Below are 13,895 nucleotides of genomic sequence, written 5' to 3'. Positions count from 1 at the left end.
GACTTCAGATGGCTTGTAGGTAGATGCCTATAACACTCAATGACTTACAGTAAAACTGTATCTTACGTAATTATTTTTCTGTAATCCAGTTGTCTATTTGTAATTTTCAACTAGAAACTGTTGATTCAGCTTTTCAGATACAAAAGTCTTTATTGTACTGCTATTGCCTCTAAACCACCAGTATGTTTTTCCCTTCCCTCAACCACCATTTTGAACAAAATAATTTCACAGTTTCATGGAGCAGTAACAGTTGAGACAATCACTTTATGCAGCTAAATTTATTCTCAGAACAGATTACACTTAAATGTGGAGAAGTGGTCAACAGCAGGGAAAATTGTCCTTTCCATTGTCAGTCAGGTACTTTTATGTAAGACTGGGCTCTGCTAATAAACAGTGGTGTGTTTCCTTGTTTCTTACTGCTGTTAAATCAAACCTGCATTGGCTGATGGGACAGCACACATTGTGGCAATGTGTTAATTAACATGCCCAAGAAAGGAGTAATGCATTCAGTGGTAATGCTGAAATGCTGAGCCCATACTGGCTCTTGAAATGAGAACATTCTCCCATGGGTGATGTACTAACACTTTTAGATTCCATGGTAAATGATCCATGAAATGCTTAATAAAATTAAGAAATGTAGAATTCTTAGTGACAGAGAACTGGTGTAAGCTATTAGATACTCCATAATTTTTGTTCCTCTGCCACTAAAGGGCATAATATTTCTGTAGGTACAGGTGACTCTGCACAGGAAGTATATCACTAAACCTCGTTTTACTGTGAATGGCTTCTATGCCATTCCTATGCTCTTTTTGTTATTCCCAGTTAACTGCCCTGTAGATAGCCTCCGTAGCCTTGCAACTCCCACATCTCCTTGCTCCCCTTTAAATGAAACAGTAAGTGGCTTAAATAAAACCTACAGCCAGCACTACAGATTTCAAAAGAAAGGCTTTTATCTATTAGTCATTGACTGTGAAGATAAATCTCCTTGCTTCAGCAAGGGAGTGTGTTAATGGCATGACTGACTGACACATGATACTTACTCTAACTTACTACTAGCATTGAAAAAAATGAAGATACTAGCTTTGCTTTACATGATTCTTCTACAGACTTCAATGAAAATGTGACTACAAATAATTACAAAGCCTGCCTTTTTTTAGGCAACCTATAGTGTACAGAGTGGAGAATGTTACAAGAGCACACCCAATAAAGACAATACATAAACATAATAATGCAAGATATTTCAGTAAAAATAGAATAAATAAAAATATTTTAAGCTGTATTTAACAGGTTAAGTTAGAATATGGCATCAGACATACAAGGCATAGTGAACATGGCTGCCGGCCTACAGAATCACTAGGTATTATAAAAAATGCATAGATAACTGAAGGGTTGCTATAACATCAACTAGAACAGTTGCAGTTGCTCAAACACACACACACCCCATACATACTTTTTTGGCCATGGTAAAAAGAGTGTCTGAATATACTGTTAAACAAAAGATAATAGGCTTTGCAATATTAGGTTCTGATTCTGCAAACACTTGGGTGCATATTAAATCGTTTGGATAATAAGGAGCTCTACTGAAGCAAAAAGGCCACATATAGTCAGATCATCAAGCACACTACTTAAATATTTGCAAAATCAACAGCATTTTGTTAACAGACATAAACCTCTTCAAACATACACTGGCTAGTGATGTACGGCTTTTCAAATACCCTTCCGTCTTCTCCTCAGCCCTGCCTGCAGTTGCACACATTGCTAGTGAAAGCTAACCAGATGTTCCTAGCCTTGACAACACGGATGTAGAACCTTTACACTGCTGTTTGCTAAGTGTTGGTTTAGTTAAAGAGAGTCTGGATCTCTCTTGGGGAGAATCAGCGCTGTGCAGATGTAATTACAAAATTTAATTATACTGTTTAAAATTAATTCACTGTTGTACAACAGTTGCCAATCCGAAATCATGACATTGTCAGCTGGAACTTTAAAAAGACACTGTCAAAATATTTAATTTAAAATAAAATAAAATGTAAATCACTAGCACAATGATGAACAAGGAAACTTTTGTCTCTGAACTTCACAATCCTACCTAAGGGTATGGTGTTAGCCACCACAGTTTGAGAGCAGTCATCCCTGGAAATGCACGAGGCCAGGTTGGATGGGCAACTTCATCTAGCAAAAAGTGCCCCCCTGACAGGGGTTTGGAACTAGACGACCTTTAAGGTCTCTTCCAAACCAGACAGTTCTGTGATTCTCTGATAGGAAGTGAATTTGTATGCTGCTCCTAACAGAGGTGACTGGGATCAATATTGGAAACTATAGAAGCTATATGCAAGCTGCCATCCCCATGCTTTGTGATCTGGCTCCATGGTCAGTTAAACCACTGGTACTGCTAAAGGGGGTGGGTTTGTTTGCATCCCCTCCCCTCCAGCTCTCCCTGTCTACTCAGTATAAGCAGCTTCTCCAGCTGTACCAGTAATAGAGGTGCAAAGGAAGTGGCAAGAGCGTGAGCCTTGAGAGGGGAATGAGTTGCTTCAGTGCCTGAGGTGCAGAATCGTGGTCATGAAGAGATCTGAGATCCAGAGAGGATCAGCTCTTCAGAGGGTATTGCAGAAAGCTAAATTTAATTACAATAGTTGCATAGCCAGCGTTTACCTGACACTTGCTCATACATCACGCTAAGTTTAGTAATGATGTTCCTGCATTTTTCAATGCAGAAATTTCTTGAATCATCATTCTTTTCCTGTTGTGTTCCTAAGTTACTTTGCCAGGTGTGGTCATTAATTTCTTCAAACAAGGAAATAAAAAAGAAAATAGTTTGTTTATAACAGTCTCTTGCATAGTAAAATAAAAAAAAGAGTTATTGTAACAAGAACTTTGTCAATGCTCCTTTATCATTGGAGTATGACAAGATTTGGAGACTTGGGAGACACTTAGAGTTTGGAACCTAGCTGTAAATGGATGCAAAACATTTTTAACACTAGTTAAACATACTTAATGTTCCATTTCCAGAATTTGTACCAATCTGTAGGTCTAGACAGAAGATGACAAAGGGAGAGACTGAAGATGCATGACTGCATTTCAAAATTAGCCTGAAGTACAATTTCAAGGGCAAGGCTGGGCTGATTTGTGAGGGTCTGCAGGTGTGTAAAGAAAATCAATTAGATTAAGTCTTTGGAGCAAAAGCATTGAAATCCAATTGTACTAGCTCAGTGAAACACCATCCTGTTAAAAAACAACTCTCTTCTGATTTTGTTACAAGAGGGTTAAAAGTAAAATAAATTTCATGAAATTTTGTAAGTAACAAGAAATTTAATTGTTCTTCTTCTGGCCTGCTAAGTATTCAGCAACAAACTGAGGGGAAGGGAGAATTACACAATCAGACACTGAACTGAACATTTCATCAAACACTTGTATAGAAAAGGTATGGAATAGTTTAGTCTCTATAAAAGTTGTAAGACAATAAAATCACTAACTACTTTCTTATTCCTGATTGGTTTGAGCCCTCCGTGAAACAAACAGTATTTTTGATGAATTAATGATAGATTTAGGAGAATAAATTTAACAGCCAGTAGTTGAATTTGTATATTTAAAGCTGAAAAGCTTCAGTGGATCATCCTGCAACTCAATTACTGAAAACACGTCTGGATTTTTCATCATTGGTTTGGTTTTAAACACAATTCTTCTGTAAGACCATAATGTGTAACCAGAAGATGACATAATGACACTACGATTCAAAAGCATGTCAGGAAGATGTTAAAGTAGTTGCTAGACCAATGCTGACAAACAATTCAAAACTAACAGGTGTAATTCTGTAAAAAATAAAACTTGGTATTTAATCTACAGTAATTCAGTGGTAGCTAATACTTGGTACCTATTCCAGTGTTGAAAACAGAGCAAAGTGCTGTAGGATTTAGGATTGGTTTGTGACAAATCCAGCTCAAGAAGGTGAAACTTTTAACTCAGGCATCATTCACTCCAAGGACTTTAGCATGAGTTCACTGGGAGGGATATGGCCATATTCTTTTTTCGGTGAGTTTACGTAATGTTCATGTATTTACAATCAAACAGACCTTCCATTGCCCATGATGTAACTCACTGACAGCAAAAAAATTATTCATGCTTCTTTTCGTATCACACGATGGGGCAAGAATGAGAGAACATGCTTGTCTAACATTGTTTTGATAGGGGTAAATTCTCTGAAGAGAAAGCATCAGCAACTGAAATGGAAGGTCAGACATCGTCCATTCACTTTCCGTAGTGTGGCTCCTGTTATCTTCAGTCAAACGTTAGGAGAATCTTCTCTCTTACGCAGCTATGGCATCTCAGTGACCGGACGTTTCTGTTTCAAAGTGTCAATGAGAGACAAGACTCCTCTTTTTACGTTAGTGGTAACTCTTCTGGTCACCGAGTCTGCAGGAGGTGGGGGCGGCCGAACTTTCTGTGAAGGAGGTCTGGCTACTAAGCACTTCTGATACCGTAACTGCAACAAAACAAAGCCATTCTGCAGTCATTACTGGATCAAATAACTTCACAGACCATTTAAAATACACTTTTAGCATTTTCTCATTAAATACAGTCAAACCTCTGTTTTGGCTGTGACAAAAAGCTCGGCTGAAGTAAATGGGAAATTGGTCTGTCAATGTTTGGGCAAAAACTGTCCATTAGCACACAACAGATATTAAATCATATAAATACCCATTTGAAAACTGAAAAGTAAGTTTTCTGGGTTCAGCTACTCTAGAACAAGGGTTATATTCACTGTATTGCCACTGGATTTCATAACACAACTCGAAGAAAAATGTTTTTCTGGCATCAAATAACTTGTTTAGTGAAAGAAAAGATTTCTAATTTACATAGATTGTTGCAGAGGTTAGGAGAGAAAATTATTAAAGGGGCATTGTTCACTAAGCTGGCACTTTAAACATTAAAATGTTTGGATTTTAATTGATTAAATATATCATAATATCAATTCCTATTTTTATCTTTCTTTTCTCTGCCTTGAAATTAATATAACTGCAAATTTGAAAAAAAACAATTTATGGAGGCGGTGAAAATCTTAAGTGCTATTAGATGCCTTTGAAGAAGCTCACTTACCATACAAGCAGCCTGAACAGCTTCTGATACATTGCCTGCATTTGGTTCACACCAAAAAACATGGCACTCAAAATGCTGGTTTCCCGTGTCCATAATGAAGGCGAACGTGTGGATGTCTTTGCCTACTCCCATGAAGGACAGGAACCGCACACGACACTCCACCATGACTTCCTCTTCATTCTGGTCACAAATCAAAGGATCGATCATTACTACTGGATACTCTGTGGAACTTTCAATTTCGATTCAATGGGAGGATATACTGCTACAGTATTGTAACTCCTTCTTATCTAGCTACATAAACCAAGCGTGCCCAAGCCTGGGCTGGATCTCCTCTTCTAGGCTGTCACCAGAAAACCGAGGCTTTGAGCATTACTGCAAAATTTTAGAATGTTGTACATTTTAAAAGCTGCTTGTTTTGTGAAGAAACAAAACAACATGGCTATAATGACCCCAAAACATACTCCCCTATCATTGGTATGTTATAGAGATGTTGGTTTAGTAGCTCATAGAAAGACATATATAAAAGACTGCATTAGTAATCACTGTATTAAACTCTATGGAAAATGCTCTACATTTTCTTCTGTAACACAGACTTTTATATTACTCTTGGCTTCTGTACCAAGAATAAGGCAAATGCAGTTTGGAATTTAGGATTGCTACTTTGGGTTTAACCTACATTTTAGGCTCAAAATTCCTGGAAAGTAAAACACTGAATTTGAATATCTAATGAATACTTAAAATAATTTATTTCTGAGAAGATGCTTGGAACGATAAAGAAAACTGAAGCTGAAATGAGCAGTAAGAGCCTCTGCAGACTCTGGAAAGAAATAAAATGCAAAATAAGCAAATGAATTCTAGTTTACATTAACCCTACTAGCATTTCCGTGTTCCTGGTTTTCAACACTCATACTATGTTAACTGTGTTTAAAACAACACAGTCTGCCTTACTCTTTCATTGATGACTGTGACAGTAGCATCAGCAACATTCATGGTAACTGGCATCCAATCATCTTTGCTAGAGGAAGCCATTAGACTTTCAATGGCATTGTTCAGAGTATCCATTCCTAAAACAGAATAAAATGCAATAGTGAAAAATAATATATGTAAACAATAACAGATTTTTTTATCTTCACACATAGTATAGAAAACAGATTGTTTTGGATGTCTTATTAAAATTAATTTGATAATGGAAGAAAGTATTGTGAAGTTGTATTTCTCCATCTGAAAAACCAAAACCGATGCCTCTGGCATATAAAAAAAACCAGGATAGCATCTTGTTTAGTTTTTGTACTGTTTCAGTTCTTTAGGGCCCTTCTCATTAGTAGCAGAGCTCATATTCAGAGAAAGCTGAAAGAAACTTCACCTTCTGGGCAGCTCCCAGAATACTGTTTGCAAAACACATGTTCATATGATGCCCTGAATATTAGATGTCTTCATGCTTGATTCATATGACTGAAACAGAAGAGTTGCTACCCTTCAAAAATCATGCACTGGCAGTTGACAAACCATTAGAATTTAAGCAAGGTACTTTGGAATTCACTTAAGTGTTACATACCTACAGGTTTAGCTACAGGTAGCATGCCCAGGTACTGGACGTGGAACTTCTGTACCAGTTCTGTCTTTGGTGTTGGGAAATCTACTGCATGGGAACAAAAGTCAATTTCTGTTAATCAGCATTCACAGCAGGAAAAAACACTTTTATTTAATCAATAACAAGAACTGTTTATCCATTAATTGTACTCTGATGCTATTGCATTGATTAAAATAAATTTTTACTCCTTCTAACAAGAACAAGCCTCAATAATTTCTAAAGGAATTTTTGGTCTATGCTAAGAATAAAATCACATTATATGGCTGGCATATTAAAATGCAGAAAATGCAGATGAATGGGTCTTTGAGATATACAGACCTAAGTTTCACTGCAGTAACTATGTAAAATCTGGAATCTGCTTTTAATCCTTGCTAATATGTTAAACAGTCTCCAAGTAATCAATACTACTGCCTGAACAGTACACATTACACAGACCATTGCACAAGCTGATGTATGGATTAGGAGTAAGACATTCAGTACAACCTGGTGGATCTAGAAGTGGATAATTTGCTGTAAAGCTAACACAAAGTGTATTTGTTCTCCTGAAATCCTTTCAAAACAGCAACTACTAAGATATGACTAATAATGGCACGCAAAGGCAACTTCCTTCTACCATGCAGTAGAGTGTGCAAAAGGCTCTTCAGCTGGATGACAACCCGCTTGCACCCTTGCTGAAATAGAAGTTGCTGAAATAGATGCTGAAACCTAGGAGGAATTCTCCTATGGCTTTTCTGAATCCGAGTTATTAACTGGAGTATATTCTGGTTTTAAGGAAGATCTGGCCAACTGGTGCAGTCTCAAGTCAGGAGGTATTTTGATTTGAAAAAGACAATATTCTGAGTAGCCACAAATAAGTAAGACTGTGTTTGCAACACTTGCATTTCAAAATAAAAGAGGAAATGGACAAGTTGACATAACTGAGCAGGAGTCCATAACTGTCAATATAACCAAGAAAAATACTTAAAGTGAAACAGGAACAGATTACCACCAGTCAGATACATTAATTAAAAGGCAGGATTACACTCCTGACTTCTCCCCCCAATATGCTCAATTTTGGTCAAAAGCTGCATCAGAAACAAAACTTATCTGAAATAGCACCATCCTGAGGATACTAGCTGTAACACACAGTACCTTGCAGAGGAACATCAAGGGTGACATTTGTCCTATCTTGCAATGAGCTGCAAGCCATAGCTTTAGCATTCTTCCGTTCAGCCATAATCTGAAGAAGACAGTGATAATACAGCATTTAAAAAAAAATATATAGTACAGCAGCAACTATAAATTTACCCCTATTATAACCCTAGCTTCTGAAATCTGAAATAAGTCAGAAGGTACATGACTAAGCAGGTTATTTTTTAACAACTTTAATTTTACTCCACTTCATTCACCATTCCTTAAATACATAAAGAACCTAGGTGGTGTCCAAGCCTAGATGAAAGAGAGGTTGAGGAGGAAAAAAACTAGTCATTTTTATCAAGAGCAAAATTATAGTGAGGAGTAATAGAGCAAGAAACATAAATATTTAACACACAGAGAAGAAGGTGTTCATTATGCATGTTCCTCTCTGAACTATCTTCTGCTGTGTAAACTTTTTTCCTCCATTTTTATGTTTATTCTGGAATTAGAAATCCTGTGCAAAATACAACATATCCTTCCCTCAAAATGTGTAGTACTAGCAAAAGAGGAAAAAAGCCCCACTTGTAAATAAACATTTTGGATGGCTATTCACTACAAATATATGACTGAGAAAGGATCCAGGGAAGCTAACAGAGGTTTTCCAAAGCTCGTATATAAACCATAGGTATCTGCTTCTTTATGTTATGACTGTTCATTGTAATTAAGCTATAAAGATAACTGGTGTTACAGCAGATGACACTTGGTCTGAAAAGGCTTCTAGCAAATTTCTCTCCTCTGCCCTCCTCCTTTTTTTTTTTAGGTTTTATATTCTGAAAGTATTTTCTGTTGCAGGGACATATGGGAATATTCCTGCCCTCTGATGAAAAATTATACACAGTAGCTTAGGAAGAAACCCTGACTCAGTAAAGAGGTACAGCATGTGAACACAAGCCAAGTGTTTTCCTGGATCAGGATTACATCTATTGCTGAATTAACTGTGTTACTGTTAGCTATGGTTTTAAATGCCTAGTTGTTCTCTTATCCAAAATTAGTGTCAGAAGTTTCATGTCATAGTTACTTATGTGACAGCTCTACTCCCTTTCTGATATTCCTGTGTAAAGCTACCATGGCATTTACTTGATGTTGACCTTACAGGATAAAAGCAGCAGTGGTAGGGCCTGTGTAGCATGTTTTTCCCTGCTAGACTTGCTGGAAACATCTGTGTGAGTTGGGGAGTTGGAGGATAACTGGGAAGAATGTAACAGGTCTCCAGTCAGCCACTGCTGCAGTGCTGATGTTAAAATTCACCAAGCACAGCCTGCAGCTCCTTGACCAACCTGAGCAGCTCCCCGAGTGCTGCCACTGGCACTCCCTCTGGCACCCAAACCTGGACAAACCTGCCAGGCTTTGCACAGTTGATGGGCTACCTTCTGCCTCAGGCATAACTGTGGTGCCCAGAGGGTTACAGTATGCACCCTGTGTAAAGACTCAACCTTGCTTGCATGAAACACCACAAAAAAGTTCAGTACCATGTCTTCAGTGTTGCAAAACCAAAAAATTTTTAGCCTATGCAACTGGCTACAGAGGAGGGTTTGGCATCACTGATTCCATTCACTAACATGAAGACAAAATGTAAAAAGCAAATGACAGTCATACAGCAGAATTTTAAAACCTGAAGGTTTTCTAACTAGCATTTCTAGAAGAGCTGTGACTCATGACGAGACAAGTTACACAGGGATAACTGATAAGGTTATTCATCCCCACAGCCCACTTTTTCCATGATGCAAACTAACATGCTTTAAGGAAAACCAAAAAGAGCAACATGATATTTTTAAAAAGGGGCAGTCTCAAATCCACCACATCTCAACAAAAAATAAAAGAAGAGTTTCAAGTAGATTAGTTTTAACTTCCTCTTTGTAAAGCACTTCAATCAGATTGCCCTCTGTAAAGGATGTGCTGCATTGTTGCTGATGCATGAAATGACTGTACAGAGGACACTCATAACTGATCATCCAAGAAAACCAAAATTAATAGCCAGGGAATGGTGTCAAATCTGTAAGGTAGAATGACCGAAAAGAACACTCCTCCCCAGTATTATGGACAACACTATCAGAGCAGGAACATATCCTCTAGTATACATAACTAGAGTACCTTAAACCCCTTTTCCCCCATGATTTTTTAAATACAGTTAGCAACTATTTTCCTCTGTGTCCTGCAGGATAGTACCATTGAATAACACCATTCAAACAAGGTCTGATTCATTTATGGAGTTTAACATCATTGTTTATAATTAATTGAACCTCTGTGCTCTCTTTCCATTTTGAACCTGCAGCTTCTTTATTATTCAGGAAAGCCTTTGGTCTCTATACACACTTGTCGAATCAAAAGCACATATCATCCTCCTCAGATCTAAATGCCCACTCTCCCATAATTCCCATCCATTTGTGTTCTTTTCCTCACAAATTCTCTGTGCTGTTTCTCATTGCCAGTTATATAAACTAAACTAACACTGCATACAACCACTGATTACATGTATAAGGCTTAGGGACCTCTGAACAGACAAACGCAGCTGATTTTAAATCCACTTGCCTTTGAGCAGATTTCGTGTAAACTTGTAGCAATGGCTTTTGCAGGTGTGTCACATCGAAACACATGACATTTCAGAATTCTTGTGTCTTTGTCTCTTGCCACGTAAGCAAAGTCTCTGTGTAAACAAGACAAAGGGACACATTAGAAACATACAGAACAAATTTGATGACATTAGAATCAGCCTCAACTCTCAAAAACACATGCCTTCAACAGAGCAGGTCTACAAATGTAATAAACTGCTTACCCATGAAACATGTATCTAAAGTTTCGTGCTTAATCTGTATAATTCAAAAGCTCATTTTGGTTTCCTAACCATGCAGCTTACTCAAGTTACAACCCATAATTCCAAATGCAATTGTAAATAAACAGCAAAATTTACTCAAATATGTTATTGAAGATGAAGTAGGGAGAGAATTACATATTAAGACAGAAAACATATGCAGCTCTCAACTGCTAAAAAAATCCAAGAAACAGCACACAAGAGTGTAGTCAGAGAAAAATTGTATTTCGAAGGACTGTGTAAAGTGTTTAAAATATGCGGATAGTAATTAGAGATCTGGTTGCATAAGGGAGATGTGAACCTGCTGAGCTTTGCTTGCACTAATTGCCCTAAATTTCTGACCTTATTTTTTCAAAAGTTAAATAAAGCTGCCCTACAAAAGAGGTTTTTGCACTGTACTGGCTAGTCACCGCAGCACAGTAAAGCTTTCTAGCATGGATGAAGGAAATGCCACGACCAGGTTTATTTGTTCTCAGGCTGCTTAAGAGCTGGAGCTCTTCTGAAACAGTCAAAGTGATACATACTGAGCCAGGAACAAGCCTGGATTTGCCCAGTTGCCATCCTTACTGTACAAGACTCTATGTTCACTGGTCTTGCACGTCTGCTTTTTCATGTCCTCCAAGCAACTACAGCTCATTCCTACTTTGTCACCCTCTTGCTACCTTCCGATTTCTCTGGGACTTTGCTCCAGCCTCTCTTACGCCTGAAGTCTCTTTTCAGTACCTTTCTGCTTTGCACATAAATAATTACCAGCAAGACTAAGTGGTGAAGAGATAGGAGAGATATTCCTAAGCCACTGGCCTAGTATAAACTAAAGTATTTCTGTATATAAAAGCCTGTCAATATTCCAAGCAGCGTTTAATGTAGCATGGATGGCCAATTTTTAAATTCATTTTAAATGCCCCGTGAATTGAAGAATTTTATACTGAAGCTCTCCAGGGAGAATCAGAGACTGTGGCAGACAGATTGCTGGCCTTCCTGCTCTGTGTGAGATGTGGACACTGCCCTGCAGTTAAGTACTGTACCTGTATCTAACTGAACAGCAGATTTTGTTCTTCATGAGCCCTTGCAATATAAGGGCTGCTCATTAACAGGAACAGGTGGTTGCTCCATCTAAGTGCTTTTCAACCTGAAGCTTGATGAATAATATTTAAAAAAACCCAAGCCACACAAAATTATCAGGGGATGAGATCTGAAAGCAATTCCACATGACAGAACCATGCAGAAACACAGTGAAGCTGGAGGCCCCTCTCCATTTCGCTGCATTCCAACCTGCAATGGCATACACTAGGGCACAGCAGGGACAGGAGGCAGTGGGGCAGCATGTGGAATGTGCTGCCACCTGAACCCTTCCTGCATGGGGAACGCAGCTCTCGGTGGCTGCAGCACTGTCCTGCCAGCATGTAACACACAGGCATCCTGGGGAGGGACAGTGTTTTACCCACCTGATCATGACCTGCAGGAAAAATCACAAAGCAATAATCCAGGAAGGTGCTGTCTATTACACAAGATGCCCCAAGGTTTCCTAGCTCCAGCCTGACCCCAAGTCCCTCGGCCACAAGAGCCTTTTGGCATGTTGTTCCCTTTTTCTGCACTGCAAGATCACAGACATGTTGAGTTTCAGCTGGAGTCTTGCCCCTGGAAAAAGACTGACACTTTTGGCTCATCTGGACATGTGCCAAGCCTTGCTTTAGAATGGTTTCCTCCTCGCTTAATGCTTCAAAAGCAAGCTGAAGACTCCTAGTTGGACTCCAAGAGAAGAGGGTATGGATCACCTGTAGCCTATAAAAAATTAGCAGCTGCAGGGAAAAAAAATGAAACAAGATGCCACATAAAAAAACCTTTGAGACTTTTGCCTTTTGACATAAACTTTCAACATTACTGAAATGCAGGGCAGGTCTCTGGAAATGCTCAGGCTCACAAAGTCCCACATTTAATATCCTGAGCTCTGACAAGACCTAGACTAGTTTGAGAGCTATAGGCGAGGAATTTCCAAAAATGCCAAGCATTTCAGGTTTTGTTTTCCATGTTCTTGGCTTTAGCTGCAATCTTTTAAATGTCCTAAGTTACTGACTTCACATTTTTGAGTCCAAATACCGTTCCCTGCAAGTACTTTAACTGCAATACAGAAACATAATTCACTTAACAGACATGGATTTTCTACCGTAACTACAATAAGACTTCCCCCCACTTTACATACAAGAAAAGCTTGCTGGCAGTGACCATCACTGGCAGGTAGCAAAGACAGCATAAAAAAAACAGAGTGCTGTGCACACTTTATTACTGGATCAAGGTCCATTCTTTCAGAAGGCAGAAAGTAGCTGAAACCTGTGTTTGCATTAACTTAAAATAAAATTGAAAGTCATCTATGTGACCATTACATGGTTATTTACTGCCATTTGCAAGCAGTTACCTCAAAGCAATACTATTCCTTCGAGGACTTGAAAACAGGTGATTTATGCATTCCTTTACAAAATGATCCCAGGAAGAGCATCCTGTGTTGTTTTGCCAAGCTGCTTGCACTGCACAGAAACCTGTTTGAATAAACAGAAATGTGCACGTCCTGAGGAGGCTGTCCAAATCCAGGATTTCCAATTATAAGGCCAGCACTCTGGAGGAGTTGCACACAGCCAGAAGATAACCTGTCCCTTCTGTTAGCCATACAGCTATCTGTTAGAACCTTATTTTACTGTCAGAAAAATCTAAGATGGGACAAAGCCATCAAAGCAAGTTATTACGGCCTGGAGGACATAACACATTGCCAGCAAAATCCATTTGTAACAGCCCAAGAAATTGTGGTCCAACCTTTGATGAGTAGCTCTGGCAATGCCCTGGCACACCAAGACTTCCTCAATGAACTACATTGCTTTGCTGTGGGAAGCCACATCAGGCAGGGCATCTCCACTGTGCTGCCAAGTTCCTGATACATGGAACAACCCCTGAGGCCATAGTAAATCTCACCTTGCAGAGAGTGTATCTGAGATCCAAGCTCAACTGCAAGGGTTTTCAGCCTTATGGGAATCTGTAAGGTAGAACTAAATGTGTTTAGTCAGCACGTTATCTCCCAGTGGAAGTAGGACTCAAAGGACTGTGGAGATAAAAATAAGTCAAAAAATTAAAACTCTATTAAACTTAAGACTGAATTCTGTCATGATCAAAGATTTTGGCTGTAAAGGAACACAACTTATAATTATGCCCCATAAGTGGGAAACATCTTTGATAGAA

At 38.7% G+C, this 13,895-nt stretch overlaps 1 protein-coding gene across 18 annotated transcripts in view; it reads right to left on the bottom strand.

Moving 5' to 3' along the window:
* Window positions 1-563: 563 nt before the first annotated feature.
* APBB2 (amyloid beta precursor protein binding family B member 2) overlaps window positions 564-13,895 on the bottom strand; it is a 170,444-nt gene continuing 157,112 nt past the window's right edge. For 16 of the 18 annotated variants that reach the window (XM_042053826.1, XM_042053824.1, XM_042053830.1 and 13 more), the window contains 6 exons: window positions 10,391-10,505; window positions 7,817-7,904; window positions 6,650-6,733; window positions 6,043-6,158; window positions 5,095-5,274; window positions 564-4,480 (listed from right to left, as the gene is read on the bottom strand). In XM_042053826.1, the coding sequence (XP_041909760.1) occupies window positions 4,313-4,480; window positions 5,095-5,274; window positions 6,043-6,158; window positions 6,650-6,733; window positions 7,817-7,904; window positions 10,391-10,505 (751 nt within the window). In that variant the 3' untranslated portion in view covers window positions 564-4,312. The remainder of the gene's footprint in view (window positions 4,481-5,094; window positions 5,275-6,042; window positions 6,159-6,649; window positions 6,734-7,816; window positions 7,905-10,390; window positions 10,506-13,895) is intronic. The other 2 variants (XM_042053829.1, XM_042053839.1) reach the window with 1 other exon arrangement.

The sequence above is a fragment of the Corvus kubaryi genome, unplaced genomic scaffold (genome assembly GCF_017639235.1).
Source record: "Corvus kubaryi isolate FWS band 111438036 unplaced genomic scaffold, C.kubaryi_AGA036_p1.0 split1-131, whole genome shotgun sequence".
NCBI classification, from domain to species: domain Eukaryota; kingdom Metazoa; phylum Chordata; class Aves; order Passeriformes; family Corvidae; genus Corvus; species Corvus kubaryi.
This window is presented reverse-complemented; position numbering and strand designations above follow the sequence as displayed.